This window comes from Mustelus asterias, unplaced genomic scaffold (assembly GCF_964213995.1).
Source record: "Mustelus asterias unplaced genomic scaffold, sMusAst1.hap1.1 HAP1_SCAFFOLD_1124, whole genome shotgun sequence".
Classification (NCBI taxonomy): Eukaryota; Metazoa; Chordata; class Chondrichthyes; order Carcharhiniformes; family Triakidae; genus Mustelus; species Mustelus asterias.
Window position 1 is genome coordinate 67,824 of NW_027591069.1, and position 13,227 is coordinate 81,050.

Consider the following 13,227-nt stretch of genomic DNA (forward strand, 5'->3'; position numbering starts at 1 on the left):
CCCCGCCACTAAGGGACAATTTAGCATGGCCAATCCACCCAACCCGCACATCTTTGGACACTAAGGGACAATTTAGCATGGCCAATCCACCCAACCCGCACATCTTTGGACACTAAGGGACAATTTAGCATGGCCAATCCACCCAACCCGCACATCTTTGGACACTAAGGGACAATTTAGCATGGCCAATCCACCCAACCCGCACATCTTTGGACACTAAGGGACAATTTAGCATGGCCAATCCACCCAACCTGCACATCTTTGGACACTAAGAGGCAATTTAGCATGGCCAATCCACCTAACCTGCACATCTTTGGACTGTGGGAGGAAACCGGAGCACCCGGAGGAAACCCACGCAGCCACAGAGGAGAACGTGCAGACTCCACACGGTCACTCAAAGTTGGTTTGAACCTAGGTCTCTGGCGCCGTGAGGCAGCAGTGCTAACCATTGTGCCGCAGGAGAAATTGTCTGAGAGTCAAGAATCTCTGGAACACTCTTCCTCAAAAGGCAGTGGGAACAAGACTCCGAATATAGTGATGGCAGAGCGAGATAAGATTGCAGATTAACGAGGTGGTGCGGGGGGGGGGCTGAAAGGTTATCAGGGGGTCGGCAGGGATGTGATGTTGAAGCAGCAATCAGATCAGCCATGAGGGGCCTGTTACCATTCCATATGTTCATAAGTAACCCACTGCAGATGGTGGATATCTGAAATCCTAACGGGACATTGGACACAGCCGCAACCCGTGTACAGGAGAGCAAGGTGAACATTTCAGTTGAGTGATCTGTCATCAGAACTACAAATCTTTCAGGCGGACAGCTTACATGCAGCACCAAAAAAGGGGAGAGGAGAGTGAACGAGTCTGTAATCAAGTGGAGGATTAGAGATAATTAAACGATAGGAGTTATCCCAGCTCGCACCACAGGGAGCTGCATTTCTGTTAACATGGAAACTGAGCTGGGAATAAGTGTGACGCAGTGTTTAGCCATTGGGATTTTCACCTCTGTAACCCAGGAAGGATGAGGGGGGATCTTATTGAAACTTACAGGATACTGCGAGGCCTGGATAGAGTGGACGTGGAGAGGATGTTTCCACTAGTGGGAAAAACTAGAACCAGAGGGCACAACCTCAGGCTAAAGGGACGATCCTTTAAAACAGAGATGAGGAGGAATTTCTTCAGCCAGAGGGTGGTGAATCTGTGGAACTCTTTGCCGCAGAAGGCTGTGGAGGCCGGGTCATTGAGTGTCTTTAAGACAGAGATAGATAGGTTCTTGATTAATAAGGGGATCAGGGGTTATGGGGAAAAGGCAGGAGAATGGGGATGAGAAAAATATCAGCCATGATTGAATGGCGGAGCAGACTCGATGGGCCGAGTGGCCTAATTCTGCTCCTATGTCTTATGGTGTAAATCTAGCTCAGTGATGGATTAGTCTCTGTTCTCTGCTGGCAGGAGTTCTCTTGAACCCAGATTCTGGTGGACACGAGATCTTCACATTGGACTAAATATGACGGACACTTTTATTCCAAGATAAGACAAGGGGGTGATACGGTGGCACAGTGGCGAGCACTGCTGCCTCACAGCGCCAGGGACCAGGGTTCGATTCCCAGCCTTGGGTCACTGTCTGTGTGGAGTCTGCACGTTCTCCCCGTGTCTGCGTGGGTTTCCTCCCACACTCCAAAGATGTGCAGGTTAGGTGGATTGGCCATGCTAAATTGCCCCTTCGTGTCAGGGTGACTAGCTAGGGTAAATGCATGGGGTTATGGGGATAGGGCCTGGGTGGGATTGCGGTTGGAGCAGACTCGATGGGCCGAATAGCCTCCTTCTGCACTGCAGGGATTCTATTCTAAGAAAGGTGTGAAACGGAAAAATCTGGACAGGTACGATAGGAGGCTCCACTGAGTTCAGAAAGGCTTATATTTAGATTAAACCTTTTTTAATCGCTGGACGCCTCAAGCATCTTACAGACAATTAAGGACTTTTCTGAAGTGCAATGTGGTCCGATGTGGGAATGCAGCACCTAACGTGCACACAACAATAATGCCCCACAAACAGCAATCAGATAATGACCAGATTGTCAATTTTAGACATGTTGGTTGGGTGATAGTTATAGGCCTGGACTCGAGGAACAACTCCCTCTTACTCTTCCTTTAACCGTCTAAGGAGACAGATGGGGCCCTGGTTTATTGTCTCACTCAAAAGGTCGGCCCCTCCGACATTGCGAGAGTCTCTCAGTGCCACACTGGAATAAGGCAAAAGGTACTTTATATCGAAACATAGAAGATAGGAGCAGGCCATTCGGCCCTTTGAGCCTGCTCCGCCATCCATCACCATCATGGCTGATCGGCCAACTCAATAGCCTAATCCTGCTTTCTCCCCATAACCTTTGATCCCGTTTGCCCCAAGTGCTATATCCAGCCGCCTCTTGAATACATTGTGTTTTGGCATCAACTACTTCCTGTGGGAATGAATTCCACAGGCTCACCGGGTGAAGAAATGTCTCCTCACCTCCGTCCTAAATGATCTACCATGAATCCTCAGACTGAGACCCCTGGTTCTGGACACACCCACCATCGGGAACATCCTCCCTGCATCTACCCTGTCTAATGCTGTTAGAATTTTATAAGTCTCGATGAGATCCCCCCTCATTCGTCTCAACTCCAGCAAAAACAATCCCAACCTAGTCAATCTGTCCTCATACATCAGTCCTGCCACCCCCGGAATCGGCCTGGTAAACCTTCGCTGCAGTCCCTCGAGAGCAAGAACATCCTTCCTCAGAAAAGGAGACCAAAACTGCACACGATACTCTAGGTGTGGCCTCACCAAGGCCCTGTATAATTGCAACAACACATCTCTGCTCCTGTACTCGAAAACTCTCACAATGAAGGCCAACATGCCATTTGCCTTCTTTACCGCCTGTTGCACCTGCATGCTTACTTTGAGGGGGCTTTGTCTCTTCCTGGGCCATTTCAGTGCACAGCATGAAGCATCACAGGTCACGTGCAAAGCTCCTTCACTAACATGCCTCTGACCAGTGACATACTTTGCTTAAGAGCCTGTGATGGTGACACACACGAGTGCCTCCAGGCCTGATTAACCATGCCCCGCAGTGCAAGACTCTGATAACACCACAAAGTCCCAAAAAAACAAACACAAGTTCTAAACGGTCTTAACCGTCCAGTCAGAACAAAATAAAAACCACACAAACATCCTCCAAGAACCACCAAGAATGTTACTGTTCTGTAATCAACTTCAGAGATTTTAACTCTATCGTTACCCTGACGCTGCCACTGCTTTATTCATCTGGTTAACTTCCAGAAGCAGGGGCTGCAGAGGAGATAGAATCCTAGAATCTTACAGTGCAGAAGGAGGCCATTCGACCCATCGAGCCCGCACCGACCACAATCCCACCCAGGCCCTATCCCCCTAAGCCCATGTATTTACCCTAGCTAGTCCCCCTGACACTAAGGGGCAATTTAGCATGGCCAATCCACCTAACCTGCACATCTTTGAAGTGTGGGAGGAAACCGGAGCACCTGGAGGAAACCTATGCAGACATGGGGAGAACGTGCAAACTCCGTACAGACAGTGACCCAAGCTGGGAATTGAACCCGGGTCCCTGGCGCTGTGAGGCAGCAGTGCTAACCACTGTGCCACCCTGATGATGGAGAGGCAGCTGAGGTATTAATCTATGGAGATAGTGGGTGCATTGGTGATCATCTTTCAAAATTCTCATATGGTCCTGCAAATTGGAAAGTAGCAAATGTCACCCCACTATTTGAAAAAACAGGGGGCTCCAGGGCTGTGAGCCTGACATTAGTAGTAGGGGAAAACGCTAGAATCTGTTCCAAAGGATGTGATAATTGGACACTTGGATAATGAACAAAGAAAATTACAGCACAGGAACAGGCCCTTCAGCCCTCCAAGCCTGCACCGACCATACTCTCCGACTGAACTAAAACCCCCTACCCTTCCGGGGACCGTATCCCTCTATTCCCATCCTATTCACCTATTTGCCAAGATGCTTCCTTAAACGTCACGATCGTATCCGCTTCCACTACCTCCCCCGGCAGTAAGTTCCAGGCACCCACTACCCTGTGTAAAAAACCTGCCTCCTACACCTCCTTTAAACCTTGCCCCTTAAACCTGTGCCCCCTGGTAATTGACTCTTCCACCCTGGGAAAAAGCTTCCGACTATCCACTCTGTCCATGCCACCCAATCTCTCTTCCACCTTCTTCCGTCGGGAAAAAGATACAAAAGTCTGAGGTCACGTACCAACTGACTCAAGAACAGGTTCTTCCCTGCTGCCGTCAGACTTTTGAATGGACCTACCTCGCATTAAGTTGGCCTTTCTCTACATCCTAGCTATAACTGTAACACTACATTCTGCACTCTCTCCTTTCCTTCTCTATGAACGGTACGTTTTGTCTGTATAGCGCGCAAGAAACAAAACTTTTCACTATGTTAATTCATGTGACAATAATAAATCAAATCAAAATCTTGTAGACTTCTGAGGTTGCCCCTCAACCTCCGTCGTTCCAGTGAGAACAAACCAAGTTTCTCCAACCTCTCCTCATAGCTAATGCCCTCCAGACCAGGCAACATCCTGGTAAATCTTTTCTGCACCCTCTCCAAAGCCTCCACATCTTTCTGGTAGTGTGGCGACCAGAACTGAACACTATATTCCAAGTGCGAAATGATTGGGTTTAGTCAGCACAGATTTATGTATGGGAGACCTTGTCTGATGAACCTGTTAGGAGTATTTTGAGAATGTTAACAGAATTGTTAAGAGAAGTCGATGGGCGTAGCATATTTGGATTAAAAGTTTATTTATTAGTCACAAGTAAGGTTCACATTAATACTGCAATGAAGTTACTGTGAAATCCCCTAGTCGCCACACTCCAGCACCTGTTCGGGTACACGGAGGGAGAATTTAGCACGGCCAATTCACCTAACTGGCACATCTTTTGGACTGTGGGACGAAACCGGAGCACCCGGAGGAAACCCACGCAGACACGGGGAGAATGTGCAAACTCCACATTGGTTAACAGGCGGTCAGAATAAACGGGTCATTCTCACATTGGTAGGCTGTGACTGGTGGGGTACCACAAGGATCAATATTTGGACCCCAGCTGTTCACAATATATGCCAATGATTTAGATGTGGGAACCAAATGTAATATTTCCAAGTTTGCGGGAATGCGTGTTGCGAGGAGATACAAAGCAACTTCAAGAGGATTTGGACAGACTGAGTGCCGGATGGAATATAATGTGGAAAAATGTGAAGTTATCCGCTCTGGTAGAAGAAACAGATTTTTCTCTCAGTGAGAGATTAGAAAGTGTAGATGTACAAAGAGATGCTCCAGAGCCTTCTCAATAAGTCACTGAAAGCCAACATGCAGGTGCAGCGGGTAATTAGGAAGGGTAATAGTGTGCTTGCCTTCATCGCAATGAGTACAGGAGTAGAGAGTTCCTGCTTCAATTGTAAAGGACCTTGGTGAGACCACACCTGGAGTATTGTGTGCACTTTCAGTCCCTTTACCTTGGGGAGGATGCTATTGTCATAGAGGGAGTGCAACGAAGGTTCACAAGGCAGGCGGCGCAGTGGTTAGCACTGCTGCCTCACAGTGCCAGGGACCCGAGTTCGATTCCCGGCTTGGGTCACTGTCTGCGTGGGTTTCCTCCGGGTGCTCCGGTTTCATCCCACAGTCCAAAGAAGTGCAGGTTAGGTGGATTGGCCATGCTAAATTCTCCCTCAGTGTACCTGAACAGGCGCCGGAATGTGACGACTAGCGGGTTTTCACAGTAACCTCATTACGGTGTTAATGTAAGCCTACTTGTGACTAATAAAGACTTGCTGCCAGGATGGAGAGACTGTCTGATGGAGAGAGACTGGGGAAACTGTAAAGGGGACGGTGTGGGGGAAAAGTGGAATCATCAATCGCGATCGCACTGGATGGTGGAGCAGCCTCGATGGGCTGAATGACCCATTCCTGTTCCTATGGTTCTTCATCCAATTTTAGTAAAGAAATCTACAAGATTATGAGGGGCGCGGACAGAGTCAATTACTAGGGGGCAGAGGTTTAAGGTGCGAGGGGCAAGGTTTAAAGGAGATGCACGAGGCAAGTTTTTTTTTAAACACGGAGAGTGGTGGGTGCCTGGAACTCGCTGTCGGGGGAGGTAGTGGAAGCACAGATACGATAGTGACTTTTAAGGGCGTCTTGACAAATACATGAATAAGATGGGAATAGAGGGATACGGTCCCCGGAAGGGTTCGGGGGTTTCAGTTCAGTCGGACAGCATGGTTGGTGCAGGCTTGGGGGGCCGAAGGGCCTGTTCCTGTGCTGTAATTTTCTGTTCTTTGAACACCTTGGGAGGCACAAATTTTATTTGCTACTTTCAGAGCGAACCAAGACCAGCAGTAACAGGAGGGCAAAAGATCACCCGGGTCTCATGTATGCATGGAACTACGCTACTAGCCAGGTAACAACATTAATATAAACATAGAAACATAGAAGATAGGAGGAGGCCATTCGGCCCTTCGATCCTGCTCCGCCATTCATTACTGATCATCCAACTCAATAGCCTAATCCTGTTTTCTCCCCATAACCTTTGATCCCATTCGCCCCCAAGTGCTACATCCAACCACCTCCTGAATACATTCAATGTTTTGGCATCAACTACTTCCTGTGGGAATGAATTCCACAGGCTCACCGGGTGAAGAAATGTCTCCTCACCTCCGTCCTAAATGGTCCACCCTGAATCCTCAGACTGTGACCCCCTGGTTCTGGACTCCCCCCACCATCGGGAACATCCTCCCTGCATCTACCCTGTCTAGTCCTGTTAGAATTTTATAGGTTTTCTAAGCAGGTTGTCGGTTTGAGAGTGTAGGTGTCTATATTCACACACACTACTTGAACTGTGTTCACCCCAGCCATAGATTTAAACGCCATTTTTCTAAACTGGGCTTGGATCCAGAGAGAGTATGTTGGGCTGTGCAGCAATTATGTGGAGTGCTTGTGATTACAACTTTGTCATTGCTGCTGGCAATGATGGATCAATTTAATTGATGAATTCAAAACAGCACACGCCACACATGAAGGCAAGCTGGTTGGAGAGCAATTTTTCCACCAATTTGTTAAACAAGCCTATAAAATGCACTGAACATGCGACAAATCTTAAAAGACTCTGGGTGGGCGTCAATGCAAAATCTGCACTGACTGACGCGTGTCTTTTCTGCTCGAGCAACTTTACTGCTTTTGACCAGGGCCGAGAATTTGAAAAATAAAATGGGGTGACACAGTGGGTTACCACTGCTGCCTCACAGCGCCAGGGACCCGGGTTCGATTCCCAGCCTCGGGTCACTGTCTTGTGTGGAGTCTGCACGTGCTCCCCGTGTCTGCGTGGGTTTCCTCCGGGTGCTCCGGTTTCCTCCCACATTCCGAAAAACGTGCAGGTTAGGTTGATTGGCCATGCGATTGGCCTGGCACCATAGAAAGCATTCTTTCTGGTTGTATCACAGCTTGGTATGGGGCTCCTGCTCTGTCCAAGACCCGCAAGGAACTACAAAAGGTCGCGAATGCAGCCCAATCCATCACGCAAACCAGCCTCCCATCCATTGACTCTGTCTACACTTCCCACTGCCTTGGGAAAAGCAGCCAGCATAATTAAGGACCCCACGCACCCCGGACATTCTCTCTTCCACCATCTTCCGTCAGGAAAAAGACCCAAAAGTCTGAGGTCACGTACCAATCGACTCAAGAACAGCTTCTTCCCTGCTGCTGTCAGACTTTTCAATGGACCTACCTCGCATTAAGTTGATCTTTCTCTACACCCTAGCTATGACTGTAACACTACATTCTGCACTCTCTCCTTTCCTTCTCTATGAATGGTATGCTTTGTCTGTATAGCACGCAAGAAACAATAATTTTCACTGTATACTAATACATGTGACAATAATAAATCAAATCAAAAAGATGTGTGGGTTAGGGGGATTGGCCGTGCTAAAATGACCCTAGTGTCACAGGGGTTAACAGGATAAATATGTGGGGTTGTGGGAATGGGGCCTGGGTGGGACTGTGGTCAGTGCAGACTCGATGGGCTGAAAGACCTCCTTCTGCAGTGTTGGGATGCTAAGATTCAAAGATTCTAAGACACCACTCTCCGGTAAGGGAAACAGTAAAGGTGCTTTTTTATAAAACAATTAATTACATTGTGGGCAGCACAGGCACAGTGGTTAGCACTGCTGCCTCACAGAGACAGGAACCCGGGTTCGATTCCTGGCTTGGGTCACTGTCTGTGTGGAGTCTGCACGTCCTCCCCGTGTCTGCATGGGTTTCCTCCGGGTGCTCCGGTTTCCTCCCACACTCCAAAGATGTGTACGTGAGGTGGATTGGCCGTGCTAAATTGCCCCTTAATGTCCAAAGGTGTGCAGATTAGGGGATTGGCCATGCTAAATGTGTGGGATTACGGATATAGGATGAGGGGTTGGGCCTGGGTAAGATGCTTTTTTGGAGAGTGGGTGCTGAGTCGATGGGCCAAATGGCCTCCTTCAGCACTGTGGGGATTCAACAACAAGCCCTCCGTATACACAGGATCTGCTCAGATGAGGAGGATCGCAACAGACACCTCCAGACGCTGAAAGATGCCCTCATAAGAACAGGATATGGCGCTCGACTCATCGATCGACAGTTCCGACGCACCACAGCGAAAAACCGCACCGACCTCCTCAGAAGACAAACACGGGACACGGTGGACAGAGTACCCTTCGTCGTCCAGTACTTCCCCGGAGCGGAGAAGCTACGGCATCTCCTCCAGAGCCTTCAACATGTCATTGATGAAGACAAACATCTCGCCAAGTCCATCCCCACACCCCCACTTCTTGCCTTCAAACAACCGCACAACCTCAAACAGACCATTGTCCACAGCAAACTACCCAGCCTTCAGGAGAACAGTGACCACGACACCACACAACCCTGCCACAGCAACCTCTGCAAGACGTGCCGGATCATCGACACAGATACCATCATCTCACGTGAGAACACCATCTACCAGGTACACGGTACCTACTCTTGCAACTCGGCCAACGTTGTCTCCCTGATACGCTGCAGGAAAGGATGTCCCGAGGCATGGTACATTGGGGAAACCATGCAGACGCTACGACAACGGATGAATGAACACCGCTCGACAATCACCAGGCAAGACTGTTCTCTTCCTGTGGGGGAGCACTTCAACGGTCACGAGCATTCAGCCTCTGATCTTCGGTTAAGCGTTCTCCAAGGCGGCCTTCACAACACACGACAGCGCAGAGTCGCTGAGCAGAAACTGATAGCCAAGTTCCGCACACGAGGACGGCCTAAACCGGGATCTTGGGTTCATGTCACACTATAAGATTGGCCATGCTAAAATTGCCCCTTAGTGTCCTGAGATGCATAGGTTAGAGGGGTTAGCGGGTAAATATGTAGGGATATGGGGGTAGGGCCTGGGTGGGATTGTGGTCGGTGCAGACTCGATGGGCCAAATGGCCTCTTTCTGCACTGTAGGGTTTCTATAAGTAACCCCCACAGCTTGCCTCCTGGACTTGCAGAATCTCACTGGCTGTCCTGTCTGGAGACAATACACATCTCTTTAACCTTAATGCTCCCTCCACTCACATTGTCTGTATCTTTAAGACCTGGTTGGCTGTAGAGATTCGCATTCTAATTAGTATTCTGTAACTTGATTTTGTGTCTCTGTATGCCCTGTTTGAGAGCAGATATCCACTCCATCTGACGAAGGAGCAGCGCTCATAAAGCTAATGGCATTTGCTACCAATATTGGAATTTAACCTGGTGCTGTTAAAACTCTTACTGTGTTCACCCCAGTCCAACGCCTGGCATCTCCACATCGGGATTCAACAATCACAGTTCCAGATTCTGAATCAGTTTGTGAGAAAACAACGAGACGACAGGTAGTTCTTGCCTTCCTTCCTCTGGGGATATTATCGTAGATACAGGTCAGCTCCAAGCGACTTGGAGGAGGGAGTGTCACCGACTGCCTTGCTGCAGGCCAATCCTGCCTTTGCCCCAATATCCGGAGGTACATGCACTGCCCAACATACGCAGCAGGAATGTGATCGGGAAAAACTCCACAGCACAGGGAGACAAAGGCCAAAGACATGGCCCTGTCTACATCAACGGGGGACAAAGTAGAAATACTCAGCTGAAATTTGGCACATCGGCTATGACTCTCACCAACTTTTACAGATGCACCATAGAAAGCATCCTTTCTGGTTGCATCACAGCTTGGTATGGGGCTCCTGCTCTGCCCAAGACCGCAAGAAACCACAAGGGGTCATGAACGTAGCCCAATCCATCACGCAAACCAGCCTCCCATCCATTGACTCTGTCTACACTTCCCGCTGCCTCGGGAAAAGCAGCCAGCATAATTAAGAACCCCACGCACCCGGACATTCTCTCTTCCACCTTCTTCCATCGGGAAAAGGATACAAAAGTCTGAGGTCACGTACGAACCGACTCAAGAACAGCTTCTTCCCTGCTGCTGTCAGACTTTTGAATGGACCTACCTCGCATTAAGTTGATCTTTCTCTACACCCTAGCTATGACTGTAACACTACATTCTGCACACTCTCCTTTCCTCCTCTATGAACGGTATGCTTTGTCTGTATAGCACGCAAGAAACAATATTTTTCACTATGTTAATACATGTGACAATAAATCAAATCTATGTACTCTATGAACAGTATGTTTTGTCTGTATAGCGTGCAAGAAACAATATTTTTCACTGTATCCCAATACGTGACAATAATAAATCAAATAAAATATTAAGTTAATCTTTCTCTACACCCTAGCCATGACTGTAACACTACATTCTGCACTCTCTCCTTTCCTACTCTATGATCGGTATGCTTTGTCTGTATAGCGCGCAAGAAACAATACTTTTCACTGTATGCTGATACAAATCAAAATCGAAATGTAACATCCGCCACTACAATATAGACAACCTTGTGTCAGTGGTTCAATAATTGGTTCAATAACGCACTAGCTAATCTCTTTACCCTAGCAACCATAGCCAAGGGTGAGTTACTCACTCATCAGCTGCTATGAGCAGTAAGGGTGAGCAACTTTCTAAAGTACCTGTCACTGCACAAATCGCGGATTATTCTTCCTTCAGCAATCCTGGCTTCCTCCTTTTTTCTGACTGCATGTTGTGACTTGCTCTAGCACTTCTTGTTATTCCTCCGTGGGACATGGGCGTCGCTGTCTAACCAGCACTTATTGCCCATCCTTAGATGCTCTTGGACTGAGTGGCTTGCGAGGTCATTTCAGAGGGCAGTTGAGAGTCAACCACATTGCTGTGTGGCTCTGGAGTCACATATAGGCCAGACCGGGTAAGGACGGCAGATTTCCTTCCCTAAAGGGAACCAGATGGGTTTTTCTGACAATCGACAATGAGTCATCAGTAGATTCTTAATTCCAGATATTTTTTTTATCGAATTCAAATTCCACCATCTGCCGTGGCGGGATTCGAACCCATTAGCTGAGTTTCTGAATTAATAGTCTAGCGATAATAACACTAGGCCATTGCCTCCCATGTGCTGCAGCTCCAAAAGCCAGCACTTAACTGCACTCCATCCCTTGGGAAGGCAAGTTTTTTTTTTTTACAGAGAGTGGTGGATGCCTGGAACTCGCTGCCGGGGGAGGTAGCGGAAGCAGATACGATAGTGACTTTTAAGGGGCGTCTGGACAAATACATGAATAGGATGGGAATAGAGGGATATGGTCCCCCGGAAGAGTAGGGGGTTCAGACAGGCAGCATGGTCGGTGCAGGCTTGGAGGGCCAAAGGGCCTGTTCCTGTGCTGTAATTTTCTTTGTAATATTTCGTCCCATTATATACTTAGTGGAAAATCAACGGTAAAATTGAAGACTCGGCAATCTCCCTTTGTCACCCCCCTCGATGATTCAGACAGGATTCCAGGTTCAATCCCTAGCTTGCGGTGAGTTTGAAGATGTCAGCTCATACCCAGGCTGGACAAAGATGGGGAACATGTCCCTGCTGAGCACAATGACAAAGATCTACCGGTTTACTGTGGAATCAGACCTCGAATAACATCACTAAAACAAGTCCGACCTAAACAAAACAGACAGCAATTCATCTTACAGCATGACCAGCAAGCTGCTGTAACCAGAGGGCATGCTTAGCCGGATTAGTAGTCATGGCACTGAACTGGAGGAGACAACTTAAAATCGGTGATAAAATCAGGTCCTCTTGGCAAATGCATTTTGGATCACGTATAGTAAAAATTTCACCTGCATTTAAGCTATTTACCCAATTCTACCAAAGGCTTTAAGCAACGCTTTTCCATTTCTGTCACTTATTCCCCCATAAAGAAATCATTTGTGTTGAATATAAAAATCATTTAAATACACCTGCGTGATGCTCTACACCTCAGCGTAAAGCTGCCCACGTCTCTCACACAATTCGAAGTTTGAAGGATCTACAGGGTGCGCTCTGAAAGGTCACAGACCTGAACCATTAACTCGGTTCTCTGCACAGATGGCTGCTAGACCCATTAACTAGCATTTTCAGATTTTATTCCAGTTCAGAGATGTGCAGGTTAGGTGGATTGGCCGTGCTAAATTGCCCCTTAGTGTCCAAAGATAGGGGAGGTGATGGTCTCGTGGTATTATCGCTTGACTATTAATCCAGAAACGCAACTAATGTTCTGGGGACCCCGGGTTCGAATCCCACCACGGCAGATGGTGGAATTTGAATTCAATAAAAAATATCTGGAATTGAGAATCTACTGATGACCCATTGTCGGAAAAACCCATCTGGTTCCCTTTAGGGAAGGAAATCTGCCGTCCTTACCCCGGTCTGGCCTACATGTGACTCCAGAGCCACAGCAATGTGGTTGACTCTCAATATCTGGAATTAAGAATCTACTGATGACCCATTGTCGATTGTCGGAAAAACCCATCTGGTTCCCTTTTGGGAAGGAAATCTGCCGTCCTTACCCTGGTCTGGCCTACATGTGACTCCATAGCAATGTGGTTGACTCTCAACTGCCATCTGAACAAGGGCAACTAGGGATGGGCAATAACTGCTGGCCCAGCCAGCGACGCCCATGTCCCACAAATGAATAAACAAAGATCTGTAGGTTAGGTGGATTGGCTATGCTAAATTGCCCCAGGATGTGGGGGTTAGTGGGGTAAATACTTGGGCTTACA

General features: G+C 48.1%; 1 protein-coding gene across 1 annotated transcript in view; it reads right to left on the reverse strand.

Annotated features, from left to right (window-relative positions):
• The window catches only part of LOC144487910 (regulation of nuclear pre-mRNA domain-containing protein 2-like), a gene marked incomplete at its 3' end in the record, with an annotated part of 79,564 nt that extends 66,994 nt beyond the window's left edge, over nt 1–12,570 (reverse strand). The window contains exon 1 of the mRNA XM_078205958.1: nt 12,525–12,570. Coding sequence (XP_078062084.1) covers nt 12,525–12,570 — 46 coding nt within the window. The remainder of the gene's footprint in view (nt 1–12,524) is intronic.
• Between the last annotated feature and the right edge of the window lie 657 nt (nt 12,571–13,227).